At 45.8% G+C, this 16,406-nt stretch overlaps 1 protein-coding gene across 1 annotated transcript in view; it reads left to right on the forward strand.

Annotated features, from left to right (window-relative positions):
• xgb (x globin) overlaps positions 1-14,118 on the forward strand; it is an 82,655-nt gene extending 68,537 nt beyond the window's left edge. The window contains exons 4-5 of the mRNA XM_072274771.1: positions 6,317-6,397; positions 11,022-14,118. Coding sequence (XP_072130872.1) covers positions 6,317-6,397; positions 11,022-11,153 — 213 coding nt within the window. The 3' untranslated portion in view covers positions 11,154-14,118. The remainder of the gene's footprint in view (positions 1-6,316; positions 6,398-11,021) is intronic.
• Positions 14,119-16,406: the final 2,288 nt, after the last annotated feature.

The following is a 16,406-nucleotide window of genomic DNA, read 5'->3' on the forward strand; positions in this document are numbered from 1 at the left end:
GAACAATGCCAAATTAATTTCACACATTTTTTGCCTACAGGCTCTCCATAATCCCTCCATTCTCTGCATGTTCCTGTAGCTGCCTAAATGACTCCTAATCACCATGATCCTATCAAATTCCACCTCAAGCTCTGGCAGCATATCAGAAACATTTCTGAATGTCAACCCTGTCGATGTGTGTTCCAGCTTTATAAACTTCTGTTAGGAATCTCCTCAGCTCTCTGTTTTCATTTTAACCTATAAAGTTCCAAGTAAATTTATTATCAAAGTACATATAAGTCACCATATACAACCCTATGGTTCATTGTCTTGTGGGCATATAAATCTATAGATTAACAGGATTAATGAAAAACCACACAAACTAGGGTATTCAACCAGAGTTCAGAAGACAACAAACTGTAAATACAAAAAAAAAATACGAATATTAATCATAGTAAGTAAGCAATAAATATTGAGAACGTGAGATGAAGAGTGCTTGGACATGAATCCAATGGTTATGGGAACATTTCAATGATGGGGAAAGTGAAGTTATCCCTTTGGTTCAAGACCCTGATGGTTGAGGGGTGATAACCATTCCTGAACCTAGTGGTGTGAGTCCTGAGGGTCTTCACCTTCTTCCTGATGAGAGCAGTGAAAAAAGAGCATGTCCTGTGTGGTGGGGGTCCCTGCTGATGGAAGCTGCAGGGGTGTTTCATGTAGATGTGCTCTATGGTTGGGAGGGTTTTGCCCAGGATATGCTGGGCTGAATCCACTCATTTTTGTACGATTCTCCATTCAAGGGCATTGGTGTTTCCATATCAGGCTGTGATGCAGTCAGTCAATATACTCTCCACTACACACCTAGAGCAGTTGAGAGGGTGGTTAAGATGGTGTGTGATGTGTTGACCTTCATTAGTAGGGGAAATGAGTTCAAGAGCCGCAGTGTTATAGCTCTATAAAACTGGTTAGGTCACACTTGGAGTATTGTGTTCAGTTCTGGTCGCCTCATTGTTGGAAGGATGTGGAAGCTTTGGAGAGGGTGCAGAGGAGATTTACCAGGATGCTGCCTGGATTAGTCATGATTGACAAATCCTCTTGAATTTTTTGAAGAGGTTACTAGGAAAGTTGACGAAGGTAAAGCAGTGGATGTTGTCTATATGGACTTCAGTAAGGTCTTTGTTAAGGTCCCACACGGAAGGTTGGTTAGGAAGGTTCAATTGTTAGGTATTAATATTGAAGTAGTAAAATGGATTTAGCAGTGGCTGGATGGGAGACGCCAAAGAGTGGTGGTGGATAACTGTTTGTCAGATTGGAGGCCGGTGACTAGTGGTGTGCCTCAGAGCTCTGTACTGGGTCCAATGTTACATAGAAACATAGAAAATAGGTGCAGGAGTAGGCCATTCAGCCCTTCGAGCCTGCACCGCCATTCATTATGATCATGGCTGATCATCCAACTCAGAACCCCGCCCCAGCCTTCCCTCCATACCCCCTGACCCCCGTAGCCACAAGGGCCATATCTAACTCCCTCTTAAATATAGCCAATGAACTGGCCTCAACTGTTTCCTGTGGCAGAGAATTCCACAGATTCACCACTCTCTGTGTGAAGAAGTTTTTCCTAATCTCGGTCCTAAAAGGCTTCCCCTCTATCCTCAAACTGTGGCCCCTCGTTCTGGACTTCCCCAACATCGGGAATAATCTTCCTGCATCTAGCCTGTCCAATCCCTTTAGGATCTTATACGTTTCAATCAGATCCCCCCTCAATCTTCTAAATTCCAACGAGTACAAGCCCAGTTCATCCAGTCTTTCTTCATATGAAAGTCCTGCCATCCCAGGAATCAATCTGGTGAACCTTCTTTGTACTCCCTCTATGGCAAGGATGTCTTTCCTCAGATTAGGGGACCAAAACTGCACACAATACTCCCGGTGTGGTCTCACCAAGGCCTTGTACAACTGCAGTAGTACCTCCCTGCTCCTGTACTCGAATCCTCTCGCTATAAATGCCAGCATACCATTCGCCTTTTTCACCGCCTGCTGTACCTGCATGCCCACTTTCAATGACTGGTGTATAATGACACCCAGGTCTCGTTGCACCTCCCCTTTTCCTAATCGGCCACCATTCAGATAATAATCTGTTTTCCTATTTTTGCCACCAAAGTGGATAACTTCACATTTATCCACATTAAATTGCATCTGCCATGAACTTGCCCACTCACCCAACCTATCCAAGTCACCCTGCATCCTCTTAGCATCCTCCTCACAGCTAACACTGCAGCCCAGCTTCGTGTCATCCGCAAACTTGGAGATGCTGCATTTAATTCCCTCATCCAAGTCATTAATATATATTGTAAACAACTGGGGTCCCAGCACTGAGCCTTGTGGTACCCCACTAGTCACCGCCTGCCATTCTGAAAAGGTCCCGTTTATTCCCACTCTTTGCTTCCTGTCTGCTAACCAATTCTCCACCCACACCAATACCTTACCCCCAATACCGTGTGCTTTAAGTTTGCACACTAATCTCCTGTGTGGGACCTTGTCAAAAGCCTTTTGAAAATCCAAATATACCACATCCACTGGTTCTCCCCTATCCACTCTACTAGTTACATCCTCAAAAAATTCTATGAGATTTGTCAGACATGATTTTCCTTTCGCAAATCCATGCTGACTTTGTTCGATCATTTCACCGCTTTCCAAATGTGCTGTTATCACATCCTTGATAACTGACTCCAGCAGTTTCCCCACCACCGACGTTAGGCTAACCGGTCCATAATTCCCCGGTTTCTCTCTCCCTCCTTTTTTAAAAAGTGGGGTTACATTAGCCACCCTCCAATCCTCAGGAACTAGTCCAGAATCTAAAGAGTTTTGAAAAATGATCACTAATGCATCCACTATTTCTTGGGCTACTTCCTTAAGCACTCTAGGATGCAGACCATCTGGCCCTGGGGATTTATCTGCCTTCAATCCCTTCAATTTACCTAACACCACTTCCCTACTAACATGTATTTCACTCAGTTCCTCCATCTCACTGGACCCTCTGTCCCCTACTATTTCTGGAAGATTATTTATGTCCTCCTTAGTGAAGACAGAACCAAAGTAATTATTCAATTGGTTTGCCATGTCCTTGCTCCCCATAATCAATTCACCCGTTTCTGTCTGCAGGGGACCTACATTTGTCTTTACCAGTCTTTTCCTTTTTACATATCCGTAAAAGCTTTTACAGTCCGTTTTTATGTTCCCTGCCAGTTTTCTCTCATAATCTTTTTTCCCCTTCCTAATTAAGCCCTTTGTCCTCCTCTGCTGAACTCTGAATTTCTCCCAGTCCTCAGGTGAGCCACTTTCTCTGGCTAATTTGTATGCTTCTTCCTTGGAATTGATACTATCCCTAATTTCTCTTGTCAGCCATGGGTGCACTACCTTCCTTGATTTATTCTTTTGCCAAACTGGGATGAACAATTGTTGTAGTTCATCCATGCAACCTTTAAATGCTTGCCATTGCATATCCACCGTCAATCCTTTAATCCTTACTTGTCATATACATTAATGATCTGGATGATGGAGTGGTAAATTGGATGAGTAAGTATGCAGATGATACTAAGATAGGTGGAGTTGTGGATAATGAAGTAGGTTTTCAAAGCTTGCAGAGAGATTTAGGCCAGTTTGGGCTGAAAGATGGTAGATGGAGTTTAATGCTGAAAAATGTGAGATGCTACATTTTGGTAGGACTAATCAAAATAGGACATACATGGTAAATGCTAGGGCATTGAAGAATGCAGTAGAACAGAGGGATCTAGGAATAATGGTGCATAGTTCCCTGAAGGTGGAATCTCATGTGGATAGGGTGGTGAAGAAAGCTTTTGGTATGCTGGCCTTTATAAATCAGAGCATTGAGTATAGGAGTTGGGATGTAATGTTGAAATTGTACAAGGCATTGGTGAGGCCAAATTTGGAGTATTGTGTACAGTTTTGGTCACCGAATTATAGGAAAGATGTCAACAAAATAGAGAGAGTACAGAGGAGATTTACTAGAATGTTACCTGGGTTTCATCACCTAAGTTACAGAGAAAGGTTGAACAAATTGGGTCTTTATTCTTTGGAACGTAGAAGGTTGAGGGGGGACTTGATAGAGGTATTTAAAATCATGAGGGGGATAGATAGAGTTGACATGGATAGGCTTTTTCCATTGACAGTGGGGGAGATTCAAACAAGAGGACATGAGTTGAGAGTTAAAGGGCAAAAGTTTAGGGGTAACATGAGGGGGAACTTCTTTACTCAGAGAGTGGTAGCTGTGTGGAACGAGCTTCCAGCAGAAGTGGTTGAGGCAGGTTTGATGTTATCGTTTAAAGTTAAATTGGATAGTTATATGGACAGGAAAGCAATGGAGGTTTATGGGCTGAGTGCAGGTCAGTGGGACTAGGTGAGTATAAGAGTTCGGCATGGACTAGAAGGGCCGAGATGGCCTGTTTCTGTGCTGTAATTGTTATACGGTATATGGTTATTAGAGAGCATGTCTTATGAGGATAGGTTGAGTGAGCCAGAGCTTTTCCCTTTGCAGTGAAGGAGGTTGAGAGGTGACTCAATAGAGGTGTACAAGACGATAAGAGGCAGATAGAGTGGAGAGTCAGAATTTTTTTTCCCAGGGTCGGAATGGCTGATACAAGAAGGACTAACTTTAAGGTGTTTAGAGGAAAGTATAGGACGAGGTCAGACGTAGGTTTACCATGGAAAGAGTGGTGAGTGAGTGGAACACCCTGCCAGGGATGGTGATAAAGGCAGGTACATTCGGGACATTTAAGAAACTGATTCGGGGCTCAACAAACTGATTAGAAAGGCTAGCTCTGTTACAGGGAGTCAGACAGGACACGCGGGAGGCTGCAGTAGAACAAGGAACCCCACGGAAAATCATGCAGTTCTGGATGATGCACCATCAATAACTCCAAAAGACTGGAAGTAGAGTAAATACTGAAAGGCTTTTATTAGCAGTAAAATGTGACCTCCACCATGCTGAGTGTCTGCCCCTGGACTGAGGGAGGAGCAGTGGCCCAATCACCTTTATTCAGGGCTCTGTGGGAGGAGCCCCAGGAGCAGTCAGCAGAGGGGCGTGTCCAGACAGGTAACCCAGTTACAACATATATATGGTTTACCACACTGGACAATATTTCTCACCCTCTGCATGCCACCTTGGCTGAACAGAGGAGCACTTTTAGTAATAGACTAAGACAACTGCACTGCTCCAAAGAGCGCTGTATGAGGTCATTCTTACCCTTGGCCATTAGGCTCTATATTGAGTCAACCTATAGCCGGGCAAGTGATGACTCCCTCCTGTTAGACTGTTTGTGGTAACTTACTTTTTATTCTTTCTCTTCTAATATATCTGTGCACTTGTAATGCCACTGTGACGCGAATTTCCTTTGGGATCAATAAATTTTCTACCTATCTATCATCTACCACATGGACGATAGAAAATGGAGGCCTATGCAGGATGGAAGGGGTAGGTTGATCTTATACATCTTTCCTTGAAACCCATCTCCCTGATCTTGAAGTAAGTTAAAAGGTCTGCACAGCATCATGGGATGAAAGGCCTGTACTGTGCTGTTCTGTGGATAGTGAATTATCCAAGGAGCAATATTGGTTTAAAGGAACCCAGGTCCCTGTAAGTGGAAACAGAACTGAAACGAAGGATTAACTGAAATTAGCACCAACACAGGAGAATCTGTAGATGCTGGAAATCCAAAGATACACACACACACACACACACACACTGTGGAGGAACTCAACAGGTCAGGCAGCATCTATGGAAATAAATAGACAGGATGAGATCCTTTATCAGGTCCGAAAAGGAAAGAGAAAAGATACCAGAATAGAAGGGTGGGAGGTGGGGGAATGAGGCTAGCTGGAAGGTGATGGGTGAAGCCAGGTGGGTGGGAAAGGTAAAAGGCTGGAGAGGAAGGAATCAGATAGGAGAGGAGAGTGGACCATGGTAGAAAGGGAAGGAGCAGGGGACCCAAGAGGTGATCAGCAGATGAGAAGTGGCAAAAGGCCAGAGAAGGGAATAGAGGAAGGGGGTAGGGATTTTTTTTTAACCAGAAAGAGAAATCAATATTCATGCCATCAGGTTAGAGGCTACCCAGACAGAATATAAGGTGTTAACACTGACCCATGTACATTCTACACTGGGAGGATGGAGCACATGATGCATTCCTCACTATAAGAAGGACCGGAGGGTTTGACACCAGGGTGCGTGAGTGTAAGGAGTGGTTGGACGTTGGATCATTCTCATCTTGCTTCAGGTGTGGCGAGGAGACGTGTCAAGTAACGACATTGCCCTGTGTTTTCTCTGCAGTACGTTGGAGTGCAGTTCATTGCAGTCGTGAAGCCAATTCTGAAGGAAAAGTGGACCCCAGAGGTGGAAGAAGCCTGGGAGGTAGGGGTAAACAAGAGCACAACCTATATCGGTCCTCAGACCTGCCTACCATTTAATGAAATCATGGATAATCAGATCTAATCTTGCACTTAGCTCAACTTCCCTGGCTCTCCCCATTATGTATGGAGAATATTAGCCTTTCAGACCCCTAATCCATAAGATATAGGAGTAGAATTAAGCAATTCAGCCCACTGTGTCCACTCCATCATTCCATCATGGCTGATTTATTATCCCTCTCAACCCCATTCTCCTGCCTTTTCCCTGTAACCTTTGACACCCTGGCTAATCAAGCCTCCATTTAAAAAATACCCACTGACTTGGCCTCCACCGATTCACCAAGCTCTTGCTAAAGAAATTCCTCCTCATCTCTGTTCTAAACGGACGTCCCTCTATTCTGAGGCTATACCCTCTTTGTTCTTGACTCTGCCACTGGGAGAAACATCCTCTCCACATCCACTCTATCTAAGTCTATCCCTTCCTCCCTTGGGAAGGTGGGCTGGGGGGGCGGGGGGTTGTTTGGTGGGTGAGCCATGTCCTTGAACCACTTCCGTCCTGTTGAAGATTCTCCCACAGTGCTATTGGGGAGTGGGGAGCTGGTGGTTCCAGGATTTGGACCCGGTGACAATGGAAGGACGATGATATATTTCAAGAGGAGACACAAGAGAATGCGGATACTGAAACATGGAGGAACCCACAGTCTGCTGGAGGAACTCAGCAGTCTCAGGACCAGAACCAGAATCAGGTTTATTATCACTGAGATATGTCATAAAATTAGTTATTTTGTGGCAAATGTACAGTGCAATACATAAAGTATTCTATAAATTATAATGAGAAATAACATCATCATTGCTGTGCCGTATGAAGTGGGCAATCATGGTCTTTGACCATGATTGTTCTTGTCAAATTTTCCTGGAGAAGCGGTTTGCCATTGGCTTCTTCTGGGCAGTATACTTACAAGACGGGTGACCCCAGCCCACTAATACCCTTCAGGGATTGCCTGCCTGGTGTCAGTGGTCACATAACCAGGACTTGCGAGGTGCACCAGCTGTTCGTACGACCATCCACCACCATCCCATGGCTTCAACTTGATCGGGCTGGGGGGAGGGGTTAAGCAGGTGCTACGTCTTGCCCAAAGGTGACTTGCAGACGAGCGGAGAGAAGAAGTGCCTTATACCTCTTTTGGTAGAGATGTATCTCCACGCTGCCACCCAAATAAGAAATAGATATATAAATTAAATAAGTAGAGCAAAAAGAAAGCAAAGCCGGTGAGGTAGTGTTCATGGTTTCATTGTCCATTCAGGAATCTGTTGGCAGAGGGGAATAAACTGTTCCTAGGACATTGAGAGAATGTCTTCAGGTTCCTGAACCTCCTCCGTTATGGTAGCAATGAGAAGAGGCCACGTTCTGAGTATTGGGGTCCTGAACAATGGATGTCACTTTCTTGAGGCACCCCCTTTTGAAGATGTCCTCGATCCTGGGGAGTCTGGTGCCCATGGTGGAGCTGACTGAGTTTACAACACTCTGCACCTTTCTGCAATCCTCTGCAATGGTCCCTCCAAACCAGACGATATGACAACACTGTCATGAATACCGGTGAAAGTGCAGTGCAGACAGACAATAAGGTGCAAGTGTCCCAATGAGATAGACTGAATTCAAGAGTATATCTCGTAACATATGAGTGATCTCAAGTCAAGGCAAGTCAAGCTTATTGTCATTTAACTATATACATGTATACCATCAAATGAGACAACGTTTCTCCAAACCAGGGTGTAAAGCACAGTATTACACATAACACACAATAACTTAGGAAAGTAAGAATTACATCTACAGATGAATTACACATAAATAAACAAAGTAAAGTACATAAATTAAAGATTATATGGTACAGTACAAATTATCCGGTGACACTTCGAACTTGATGTGGCAGGGAGTTCAGAAGCCTAACGGCCTGAAGGAAGAAACTGCTCCCCATCCTGACCGTTCTTGTCTTTATGCATCAGAGTCTCTTACCTGATGGTAGAGTGCCAGAAGATGCTGGGTGGATAGGTGGTATCATTGATAATAGGCAGTGCTCCTGATAAATGTCCCCAACGGATGGTAGGGAGACCCCTACGATCCTCATAGCCGTTCTCACAGTCTTTTGTAGAGACTTCTGGTCTGATGCTCTTCCACCCCCAGACCAGATAGAAATGCAGCTTGTCAGGATGCTCTCAATGGTGCTCCTGTAAAATTCAGTCAAGATGGAGTGGGGGAACCTTGCCCAATCTCCTCAGGAAGTGAAGGCAATGCTGTTCCTCTTGTTCAGGGAGATGATTTTGAGGGACCAGGTGAGGTCGTCGATGATGTGAACTCCCAGGTCTTGGTGCACTTACGGAGGAACCATGTATGCACAGAGGGAGATCTGTTCGAGAGCTTGCCGGCAGCAGGGTAGGAGCTACCCTTGAGCCTGACGGAACATATTCTCAACCTGTTGTACCCCCTTCCCATTGGGAAGGGGTTTTGAATTAATGGGGTGGGAGGGGTCCTTTCCTGATGTAGACAAAGTCCATGGAGGGTGTTGGGGAAGGTGTAGCTGCTGCAGAGGAGGTGGGGTGGGGAATACACCATAAGATCAGAATCAGGTTTATTTTCACCAGCATGTGTCATGAAATTTGTTAACTTAGCAGCAGCAGTTCAATGCAATACATAATATAGAAGAGAAAAAATAATAATAAATAAATTACAGTATACATATATTGAATAGATTAAAAATCATGCAAAAACATAATATATATTAAAAATTGAGGGAGTGTTCATGGGTTCAATGTCCATTTAGGAATCGGATGGCAGAGGGGAAGAAACTGTTCCTGAATCGCCGAGTGTGTGCCTTCAGGCTCCTGTACCTTCTGCAGAAAAGGGAATGACCTGGGTGCTGGAGGTCCTTAATGATAGACGTTGCCTTTCTGAGACACCGCTCCTTGAAGATGTCCTGGGCACTTTGTAGGCTAGTACCCAAGATGGAGCCGACTAAATTTACAACCCTCTACAGCTTCTTTTGGTCCTGTGCAGTAGCCCCTCCATACCAGACAGTGATGCAGCCTGTCAGAATGCTCTCCACGGTACATCTATAGAAGTTTTTGAGTGTATTTGTTGACATGCCAAATCTCATCAAACTCCTAATGATGTATAGTCGATGTCTTGCCTTCTTTATAACTACATTGATGTGTTGGGACCAAGTTAGATCCTCAGAGATCTTGACACCCAGGAACTTGAAGCTGCTCACTCTCTCCTCTACAGATCCCTCTATGAGGATTGGTATGTGTTCCTTCGTCTTACCCTTCCTGAAGTCCACAATCAGCTCTTTCATCTTACTGACGTTGAGTGCCAGGTTGTTACTGTGGAACCACTTCACTAGTTGGCATATCTCACTCCTGTACATGCTCTCGTCACCACCTGAGATTCTACTAACAATGGTTGTATCATCAACAAATTTATAGATGGTATTTGAGCTATGCCTAGCCACACGGTCGTGGTATAGAGAGAGTAGAGCAGGGAGCTAAGCACACACCCCTGAGGTGTGCCAGTGTTGATTATCAGCGAAGAGGAGATGTTATCACCAATCCGCACAGATTGTGGTCTTCCGGTTAGGAAGTCAAAGATCCAATTGCAGATGGAGGTACAGAGGCCCAGGCTCTGTAACTTCTCAATCAGGATTGTGGGAATGATGGTATTAAATGCTGAGCTATAGTCGATGAACAGCATCCTGACATAGGTGTTTGTGTCGTCCAGGTGGTCTAAGGCCTTGTGAAGAGCCATTGAGATTGTGTCTGCCATTGGCCTATTGTGGCAATAGGCAAATTGCAATGGGTCCAGGTCCTTGCTGAGATACAGGAGCAGAATCAGGCCTTTTGGCCCATCGAGTCTTCTCCGCCATTTCATCATGGCTGATCCAATTTCCCTCTCAGCCCCAAACTCCTGCCCCTCCTCTACTCCTGTACCCCTTCCTGCCCCAACCAATCAAGAATCTGTCAACCTCTGCCTTAAATATACCCAGTGGCTTGGCCTCCACAGCTGCCTGTAGCAACAAATTCCACAGATTCACCACTTTCTGGCTAAAGAAATTCCTCCTTATCACTATACCAAAAGAACAATCCTTTATTCGAAGGCTGTTTCCTCTGGTCTAGACTCTGCCACTTTAGAAAACATCCTCTTCACATCCATTCTATCAAGGCCTTTTACCACTCTGTAGGTTTCAATGAGGTCACCCCTCATTCTTCTGAATTCCAGAACCATCAGACGCTCTTCATATGACAAGCCATTCAAACCTGGAATCATCTTTGTGAATCTCCTTTGAACCCTCCCAGTTTCAGCACATCCTTTCTAAGATAAGGGGCCCAAAACGGCTCACAAAACTCCAAGTGAGGCACCACCAGTGCTTTATAAAGCCTCAACATGACATCCTTGCTTTTATATTCTTGTCCTCTCGAAATGAATGTTAACGTTGCATTTGCCTTCCTCACCACAGACTTTAGGGTGGGTGGGATGAGGAAATGGGTTTCGGAGGGGTATTGGGGGGGAAGAGAGTGGGACTGGAGGGGTGAATTCTTCCCCGGATACGGTCTAACTGCTGCTTCTTTGCGTACAGAATTTGTTCGATTACCTGACAACAACGATGAGGAGGGGCTACCAAGAGACAAAGCAGAGGAACGGGGTCAACCATGCTGGCTATTCGGCCCGGAGAGCGGCGCCCGTCAACACCAACCAGAACACAATCTGAGGGATATAAGGCGAAGTCCTCTACACCAGACCATGTGTCCGTTATGGGCATGGGAGCAAGAAATCAAATTCAAACCTGTTTCCGTCAAATTTCAGATCAGCTTAAGTGTTCTGTTCTTGTGTTGGCTTTCTGCCCTCGACCCACCGACCTTGACTCTGACCATTGCCCTTCCACTCTACCTCTGATCGCCCCTAGTCTGCAGGCATTGGAGGGTGGGTGTGGGGGCTTTGGTTCAGTTCAGGGTCTCAGGCTCCTCCAGGAGAGGTGCCCTGACTTCTCCTGATGAGGGCGATAAGTGGGGAGGGGGTAGGATCCTGTGGGTGGGTTTAACCCCTGTCTGATGGTGGAGGGGAGAATCTGGAAGAGTGGGAGAGAAAGAGGGCAGTGGGAGGGGAAGAGAATGAGGGGCAGGACAAGGAGATCTGTGCCCAGTTTTACAAAGAGCACAGAAACAGGCCCTTTGGCCACCTCCCATACTAGCCACCAACCACCCATTAGCACCGATCCCCCACATTTCCAGATTCCGCCTCTCACCCACACACACCTGGGGAAACTTACAGAGGCAAGTTACTCTTCAATCCTGCATGTGTTTGGGATGTGGGAAGGAACAGGAGCACCCTAGGGCTCACAGGGAGAGGCCCAGAGATCCAGCACCCTTTGGGTGTGCCACCTAAAACTTTGACAAACTTCTATAGTTGCACAGTGGAGAGCATCCTAATTGGTTTCATCCCAGCCTGGTATGGAAACACCAATGTCCAGAAATAGAAAAGACTATAGAAATCGGTGGATGCAGCCCAGTACATCATAGGAAAAGCCCTCCCCACCATTGAACACATCTGCAATGAGCCACAAAAAAGCAGCATCCATCATCAAGGACTCTCCACCATCCAGCCATGCTCTCTTCTTGCTACTACCATCAGGCAGGAGATACTGAAGCCTTAGGTCCCACACCACCAGGTTCAGGAACAGTTATTACCCCACAACCATCAGGCTCCTGAACCAGTGTGGATAACTTCACTCACCACAATGAGCCTCAGGTCCCACACCACCAGGTTCAGGAACAGTTATTACCCCTCAACCATCAGGCTCCTGAACCAGTGTGGATAACTTCACTCACCACAATGAGCCTCAGGTCCCACACCACCAGGTTCAGGAACAGTTATCACCCCACAACCATCAGGCTCCTGAACCAGTGTGGATAACTTCACTCACCACAATGAGCCTCAGGTCCCACACCACCAGGTTCAGGAACAGTTATCACCCCACAACCATCAGGCTCCTGAACCAGTGTTGATAACTTCACTCAACTCTGAATTGATTTCACAACCTACAGGCTCACTTTCAAGGGCTTGACAACTCTCGTTCTCAGCATTATTTATGTATTTATTTGCACAATTTTTCTTCTTCTGCACATTGTTTGTCAGTGTTGATTTATAGATTTCATAAATTCTATTGTATTTCTTTATTTTCCTGTAAATGTCCTCAAGAAAATGAATCTGAAGTCAGTATAGAGTTATTTATTGTGTGAGTTGGAGAGTGATGTTCCCATGTCTCTGCTGTTTTCAGTAGGAGAGGTTGCAGCTTTGGGAGATGCTGTTACAAGTGTAGGCAGAAACAGTAGTGCATTCTGTAGCTGAAACCCTGCAGCTTCTTTATCTTGGCAGATTGAAAAATTCATCATCATCATCATCATTATTTGCCATGTCATATGACGCAGGCAATCACGGTCTTTGCATGAGCATTATTGCTCTGGGCAAATTTTTCTACCAACATGGTTTGCCATTGCCTTCTTCTAGGCAGGGTTTTTACAAGACAGGTGATTCCCCCCCCCCACAACACCCCTCCCCCCAAGCCATTATCAATTCTCTTCAGAGATTGTCTGCCTGATGTCAGTGGTCACATAACCAGGACTTGTGATATGCACCGGCTGCTCATACGACCATCCACCACCTGATCCCGTGGCTTCACTTGACCCTGGTCTGGGAGTCGAAGTTGATTCCTTGCCCAAGGGTGACCTGCAGGCTAACAGAGGGGAGGAGCGCCTTGCACCTCCTTTGGTAGAGATGCATTTCCACCCCGCCACCCAAGTATACCATAGCATGTGCATAATAAGATAATACTTTGAGGTTGGTGCTTTGTGACACGACGTTCTTTTGGACCCCAGATTTTAATCCTCCCTCCTGACCTTGTAACTTCATCCTTTGTATAAGACTCTCCTGATGGTGGAAACATCTCAACATCTGCCCCGCCATGTTTCCTCAGGATCTGTCTTTCACTGAGAGCACGCCTCCTCCCATAAAATCCAAAGGATCTGGGCCTAATTTATTTTTCTGCTTGTGATAGGACAACTGGGACATTGATTAGGAGTCAGGAAGACTTGACGTAACTGTATCAAATGTAGGTTTGGGCTACATTGGAAGTATTGTGTTCAGTTTGGCTCGCCCCATCACAGGGACGATGTGCATGCTTTGGAGAAAGTGAGAGTAGAGATGAAAGAGATTAGCTTTACTTGTCACATGTGCATCAAAACGTACAGTGAAATGTGTCATTTGCACAATGATTAACGCAGACTGAGAACTTGCTGGTGGCAGCCTGCAAGTATCAATGTTTCTGGCTCCGACACAACATGCCTGTAACTCATTAACCCTAACCCGAACATTTTGAATGTGTGAGGAAACTGGAGCACGGTGAGAACTGACAGACCATCGCAGCGGTAGGCGGGCGGGGAAGTGTAGTGGTTAGCGTAACACTATTAAAGCACCAACGAGCCAGGTTCAGTTCCGCTGTTGTCTGCGAAGAGTTCTGTATGTTCTCCTCGTGACCACGTGGGTGTCCTCCAGGTGCTCGCGTTTCCTGCCACGGTCCAAAGGCCCACAGGTGAGGAGGTTGATTAGTCACGAGGGTGCAATGGGCGCAAATGGCTTGTTACTGTGCTGTATCTCGAAATGAAATAAAACTAAATTGAACCTGAATCTCTGATCGCTGGTGTTATAAAGCTGACCTCAATGATACCACGTTACCCCGGGGGGCAGAAGAGGTTCACCAGGATGCTGCCTGGATTAGAGAGTATGAACCACGGGGAAGGTTTAGACAGCAAGGGCTGTTTTCTCTGAAGTGTCAGAGGCTGAGAGGAGATAGAAGTTTACAAGATTATGAGAGGACAGTTAATCAAAATATTTTTTCCTTCGTAGAAGTATCAAATACAAGAAGGGGGAGTGGGACTAAATGGGAGAATGGATCAGCTCATGATAAAATGGCGGAGCAGACTCGATGGGCCGAATGGCCAACTTCTGCTCCTTTGTCTTATGGTCTTATGGTATAGGTTTAAGGTGAGGGGGGGTGGAGGTTTGAAGATGATTTTTTCCCCACACAAAGCATGCGATGTGCCTGTAACACCCTAGTGAGAATGAATACAATACTGGCTTTCAAGAGGCTTTTTAATGGTCACATGGAATTTAACGCAGACAAGTACGAGGTGTTGCACTTTGGTAAGACCAACCAGAGTAGGTCTTATGTGGTGAATGATAGGGCACCGAGGAATGTGGTAGAACGAAGGGATCTGGGAATACAGGCCCATAATTCATTGAAAGTGGCATTGCAGGCAGATAAGGTTGTAAACAGAGCTTTTGGCACATTAGCCATCATAAATCATGTTTCATTACTGTAGTTTACTATGTCTCTATGACTCTACCATAAGGAAAGGCTGGACAAACATGGGGTTGTTTTCTCTGAGGCATCAAAGGCTGTGGGGAGGTAGAAGTGTACAAAAGTTATGAGAGACATAGAGAGGGTAGTTAATTATAATTTTTTCTGCATTGTACGAATGTCAAACTACAAGGTATTGATTTAAGGGGAGAGGCTGAATGTTTAAAGGAGATTTTTTTCTCACACAGAGCATGCTACATGCCTGTAACACGCTGCAAGAGTTGGTGGGAAACTGGATACGATGTGGCTCTCAAGAGACCATAAGATACAGGAGCAGAATTAGGCCATTTGGCCCATCAAGTCTGCTCCACCATTTCATCATGGCTGATCCATTTCCCTCTCAGCCCCAATTCTCCTGCCTTCTCCCCATATCCCTTTGTTATGATATACTGCACATGCACTCATGAGCAGATGAATAAAGTTGGTGCGCATGCGCCGTTGTTTTTATCTGAAATATCTGTCTCAAAACATGGTGGCAGCGGTGGGGCTTGGAAAATTGCTTTTTTCAACCACAGCGCCCGATGTTTTCAACTTGCAGTTGGCAGCATGGTAATAGCACAACTCTGAAACATCGGAGGGTGAGTGTAAGAGTAAAAATATCGACCGAGACGAGCAACCAGCCACAAATAGAGACGGGTGTAGTAGCAATGCCTGGAGGTGAGACATCAGAATCTCAGCGGCACCCAGCACCCGCGGGCGACCCCGTGCCGGGGAACCATGGTCGGGGCAGAAGTCCTCCCCCAGTCAGTGGCATCCGCCGGCCACCGGCCGTGACGGTCAACTGCAGAGTGATAGACGGATGGAAGACATGGTGGCAGATGTGGGCTAACTACAGTGTCGTAGCACAGCTGCCCAAACAAGTTCCAGCACACCAGATGGCATTATTTTTACAGACAATTGGACCATCAAGACTTGAGGTCTACCACAGTTTAGCGTTCGCAGATGAGGCTGAAGGCCAAGACCTCAGAAAGGTTTCAGCTGCATTTGACAGATATGCTATCGGTGAGAAAAATGAGACTTATGAACAGTACTTGTTCAACAAGCGGCAACAAGAACAAGGTGATACCTTTGAATCATTTCTTGCCAACCTTAGATCTCTTGCAAAGACATGTAATTTTTGCTTGTGTATGTCAGACAGTCTGTTGAGAGACAAGATCATATGGGTATTAACGTCTCCCAAAGCAGAAAACGTCAGTTACAAGAGAGAAGGCTATTGCTCAGTGACTGCATTGACATCTGTGAAAGCACAGAAATGGCTGAATCACACCTACGAGCATTCAGTACAGCTGCAGACAGCAGGTCCGCTACTGTCCATGAGATCAAACCTCGCACTAGCAAGAAAGGTTCAAAGCATCCTGGACAGAAGGCTAGTGCTAGTGGTGGAGCCAGGGCAAAAGGCACCTTGAACAGCCACAGATGTCATAGTGGGGGCACTGGGAGGGGGACCCAAATGCAAGACACAGACACTGAAGTACAAGGAACAGAACTAGGTTAGTCAAGAAAGCAAGGGAAGTGGGGAAGAAAGGACTCTGGACATGACACAGGCCC

The sequence above is a fragment of the Mobula birostris genome, chromosome 12 (assembly GCF_030028105.1).
Source record: "Mobula birostris isolate sMobBir1 chromosome 12, sMobBir1.hap1, whole genome shotgun sequence".
Classification (NCBI taxonomy): domain Eukaryota; kingdom Metazoa; phylum Chordata; class Chondrichthyes; order Myliobatiformes; family Myliobatidae; genus Mobula; species Mobula birostris.